At 32.2% G+C, this 4,442-nt stretch overlaps 1 protein-coding gene across 1 annotated transcript in view; it reads right to left on the bottom strand.

Moving 5' to 3' along the window:
* Positions 1-1,726: 1,726 nt before the first annotated feature.
* LOC115897019 (tubulin beta-2 chain-like) overlaps positions 1,727-4,442 on the bottom strand; it is a 5,105-nt gene continuing 2,389 nt past the window's right edge. The window contains exon 5 of the mRNA XM_030929584.1: positions 1,727-1,742. Coding sequence (XP_030785444.1) covers positions 1,727-1,742 — 16 coding nt within the window. The remainder of the gene's footprint in view (positions 1,743-4,442) is intronic.

Raw genomic sequence — 4,442 nt, 5'->3', positions numbered from 1 at the left:
GATTCCCTAGCATAATATCAAAGTGATTTCCCACTTTATCATATTTTCCTAGGGATCTGGGTACCCACTTCTGGAAATGCTGAATGAAGAAGTAAAATAAAAACTAAAAAGACAGTTGGAGGATGATATCAAGTACTAAACCACATATTAAGAGCATAAGCATATACGATGTATACAATCGTCTTGAAATCCTCCTGTCACATAGTAGCATACCAATTCATTGGGCTTTTAGTTTGTTCCTTTGACTGTTTTAGAGTCACGGGACAATACATTTGCATTTGAGTAAGGCAAGAGAGTTGAATCAATATAGTTAGCTAATGGAAAAGATGAGGTTACTTCTCACTTTTAGAGAAGTTAAATTGATTCCCTCTTTCTTCAGACACTAAATTCTTCTTGTAGGCATAAAAAAAAAAAAAAAAGAAAAAAGAAAAGAAAGAAAAAAAAATACTTTACAATTAGATTCCAAACTGTCTCTGTAGATTAGTTCCAGTTTATTTTTCATCCTTTTCAACCATGGATGTTATAGGCCTGCTACAAAAATACTTAAATTTTTCAGTCTATGTGTTTCACTACAGTTACATTACAGCCTTAATTAGAAATATTTAATGTGCTGAGACCTATTCTTAAAACAGAAGTGACAATTCAGAGAAGAAAGGATTTAGTGTGAAACATTCTATTTAAATCTAGTTAAGTCAGTTGTAAGAAATATAATTATTTTCCAGATGAGATATAGGTATGTAGATATAAAAATTGGAGAAGTGATTATATCCTCAAAGTCCAATGATTATACAGTTGTTAACACATTAGATAAATGTTAAATTGATAAACAGATTTAAGAATGGAAGTGTAGACACTTACATAATAGAGAAATGGAACATTGATAATATGAAATAAAGCATTTTCATAATTCAAACTCTTCCATGTAGAATGACACATTTTGCAGTCAATAGTGAATTCCCCTCCGCTCTAATGTCTATGTATTTAAAAAACTCAATTTCCATGTATTTATGTTCAATTTTGTTAAAAAATAAAATAGGGTAAATCATATATAACCGTGAATTATAAAATCTGCTTGCCAAGTAACTTGTATTTCCCGAGTACTCTGTTCTCTGTTCACTTCCTTTATATATACCCATGGCCCAATAATTATAATATAATGTTATAATACAAATTGTAATCAAAATTGTATGAAATTTTACCAGTTACAGTAGTCCCTTCTTATCCCTGGTTTTCCTTTCTGTGGTTTCAGTAACCCATGGTAAAGTATAGTCTGAAAATATTAAATGGAAAATCCAAAAATAAACAATGCAAAAGTTTTAAATGCATGTTGTTTTGAATAGCCTGATAAAATCTTGTGCCCTCCTGTTCTGTCCCACCCAGGATGTGAAATATTCCTTTGTCCAGCTGTCCACGCTGCGAAAGCTTACCTGTCCATTAGCACTCAGGAACCATCTTTGTTATCAGATCGACTGCTACTGTATTGCAGTGCTTGTGTTCAAGTAACCCTTATTTTACTTAATAACAGCCCCAAAGTGCAAAAATGCTGTGCCTTATTTATGAATCAAAATTTATTAAAGATATATATGTATAAGAGAAAAACACTGTATATAGAATTTGGCACTATCCACAGTTTCAGGAATCCACAAGGGAGACTTGGAACATATTTTCTCTGAGTAAGGGGTGGCTACTGTATTTAATCTATGTTAATTTTGCACTTAGTCTAATTTTATCCTGTGGTCTTTCTGTAAAACAAGAAAACAAATCAAAACCAAACCTTTGTTTATAGGAGTTTTCTCCCCTGAAATTATGTGCAAATTTTTGAAGGGAAAGCAATCTCTTCTATAATTTACTAGTATGGGGTAGTTTTCCTTGCCTTTTTGTGAAACTTTTTCATGTTCTTTATGTTCCATCAGGTTTGCTTTACCTGTAGTAACCACTAATTTTGTGAACCATTTTGTTTTCCGGAGAAGAGACACATGACACAAGTAAAGCATTGAAATGAATTATTTATTGGTTCAGTGAACATATGTATACTATTTGGAACTGAAGATGCAATCACAGAGTCAACAGAACATCACTGGATAAAGCATAATTTAACTTATCCTTCCATGATCAAGTATGAAATGTAAATACTCACATCCTCATCTCTTCACTTGGTAGATATATAAATATATATTAAAGGCAGCATAGAAGAGAATAAAAATATGCTTTGCTGCTGACAAGTAATAAAACAGTTTGGAAAACCTATTTAAGGTCTGCAAGTTCTAACACTCCTATAAAATATTTGTAACTAAATGAGTTGTATATCATTGAACTATGTTAATGAAAACTATAAGTGTTTTGTAGAATAATTTAGACAATTATACCCTTTGGCCTATGTGAATAAGCCATATTTTTAAAACTAGAAAGTCCAATAGGCCGGGCTCGGTGGCTCAAGCCTGTAATCCCAGCACTTTGGGAGGCCGAGACGGGCGGATCATGAGGTCAGGAGATCGAGACCATCCTGGCTAACACGGTGAAACCCTGTCTCTACTAAAAAAAATACAAAAAAAACTAGCCGGGAGAGGTGGCGGGCGCCTGTAGTCCCAGTTACTCGGGAGGCTGAGGCGGGAGAATGGCGTAAACCCGGGAGGCAGAGCTTGCAGTGAGCTGAGATCCGGCCACTGCACTCCAGCCCGGGCGAGAGAGCGAGACTCCGTCTCAAAAAAAAAAAAAAAAAAAAAAAAAAAAAAAGAAAGTCCAATAGACAATTTAAGGAAGATGTTTATAAAACAAAAATATGTGCATTTTGAAATACATAGAATTTATATTTAAATGTGATGTTTCATATAAAATTTTTTAAAGATCAAAAATGAAATATAAATGTAGAAATTCTCATACATCTAGTAACACTGACATTTTAATGTTTTGAATTACATACAAATGTATTATAATCCATTTTGAAATATGTGAACAACTTGTGTCATGGAAAAACTATAGAAAAATGATACATCAATTGATGCATAAGTATTTTAATTTGCTTTTAAAGGGCACTGAACTTAACTAAACTTGAGCTAAAATTATTAATGAAATTACTACTTAACATATATATCACAAAATAGCCAAAGTTTAGATCTGTCAGTAATTAATTTAAATAATAGACACTAGTATATGAGTTAATATAAAAGTAAATATAGAAATAAATATACCTGCATTTAATTTCTTAATGAAAATTTACCGGGTAACAAGCAATATGAAAATTCAACTTTATAAGGATAGTTTTGATAAAAGAGTACTAAGTAAAATGCTCAAAAAGAAGATAAATAAAATTTTCATTTGAGTATTTAAGAAGCATTCAGAAAGTTGAAATGATCATAACAAAATTTATTCAACAATGTTGTACAAATTTTATACACATATTCCTTATTTAAATGTTAGCTTTCTTTTGTTTATATATTGAAAACTACTCAGCTAGTATTATCAAATATTTTATAGAAGCAAAACATCTATTTTTCTCCTGTTTAAATAAAATAAAATGAATTCAAGTTTTAATGTAATTAATAAACATAATTAAAGTAGGAAAACAGGGACCAGGCACAGTGGCTTACGCCTAAAATCCCAGTGCTTTGGGCAACAGAGGAGGACAAATTGCTATAGCCCAGGAGTTCGAGATCAGCCTGCACAAAATGGTGAAATCCTCTGTCTACAAAAAACACAAAATTAGCTGAGCATGGCAGCGTGTGCCTGTAGTCCCAGTTTTTCAGGAAACTGAGGTGGGAGTAGCCCTTGAGCCCAGGAGCTTGAGGCTGCAGTGTGCTGTGATAGTGCCACTGCACTCCCGTCTGGGTGATAGAGCAAGACTCTTTCTCAAGAAAAAAAAAAAGAAAGAAGGAAAAGAAAGAAAGAAAGAAAGAAAGAAAGAAAGAAAGAAAGAAAGAAAGAAAGAAAGAAAAGAAAGAAAGAAAGAAAGAAAGAAAGAAAGAAAGAAAGAAAGAAAGAGAGAGAAGGAGAGGAAGAGAGGGAGAGAGAAAGGAAAGAAAGAAAGAAAGAAAAGGGGAAAGAAAGAAAGAAAGAGAAAGCAAGAAAGAACGAAAGAAGAACGAAAAGAAAGAAAAAGGAATGGGAAAAAGAAAGAAGAAAGAAAGAAAGAAAGAAAGAAAAAGAAGAAGAAAAGAAAGAAAGAAAGAAAGAAGAAAGAAAGAAGAAAAGAAAGAAGAAGAAAGAAGAAAGAAAGAAAGACGAAAGAAGAAAAGAACGAAGAAAGAAGAAAAGAAGAAAAGAAAGAAAGAAAGAACAGAAAAGACAAGAAAGAGAAAGAAAAAGAAAGAAGAAAGAAGAAAGAAGAAAGAAAGGAAAAGAAAAGAAAGAAAGAGAAAGAAAGAAGAAAGAAGAAAGAAGAAAGAAAGAAAGAAGAAAGAAGAAGAAGAAAGAAGAAAGAAAGGAGAAAAATAAGAAAGCATCAC

The sequence above is a fragment of the Rhinopithecus roxellana genome, chromosome 4 (genome assembly GCF_007565055.1).
Source record: "Rhinopithecus roxellana isolate Shanxi Qingling chromosome 4, ASM756505v1, whole genome shotgun sequence".
NCBI lineage: Eukaryota > Metazoa > Chordata > Mammalia > Primates > Cercopithecidae > Rhinopithecus > Rhinopithecus roxellana.
Note: the sequence above shows the minus strand (reverse complement) of the source record. Positions and strands in the feature narration are given on the sequence as shown.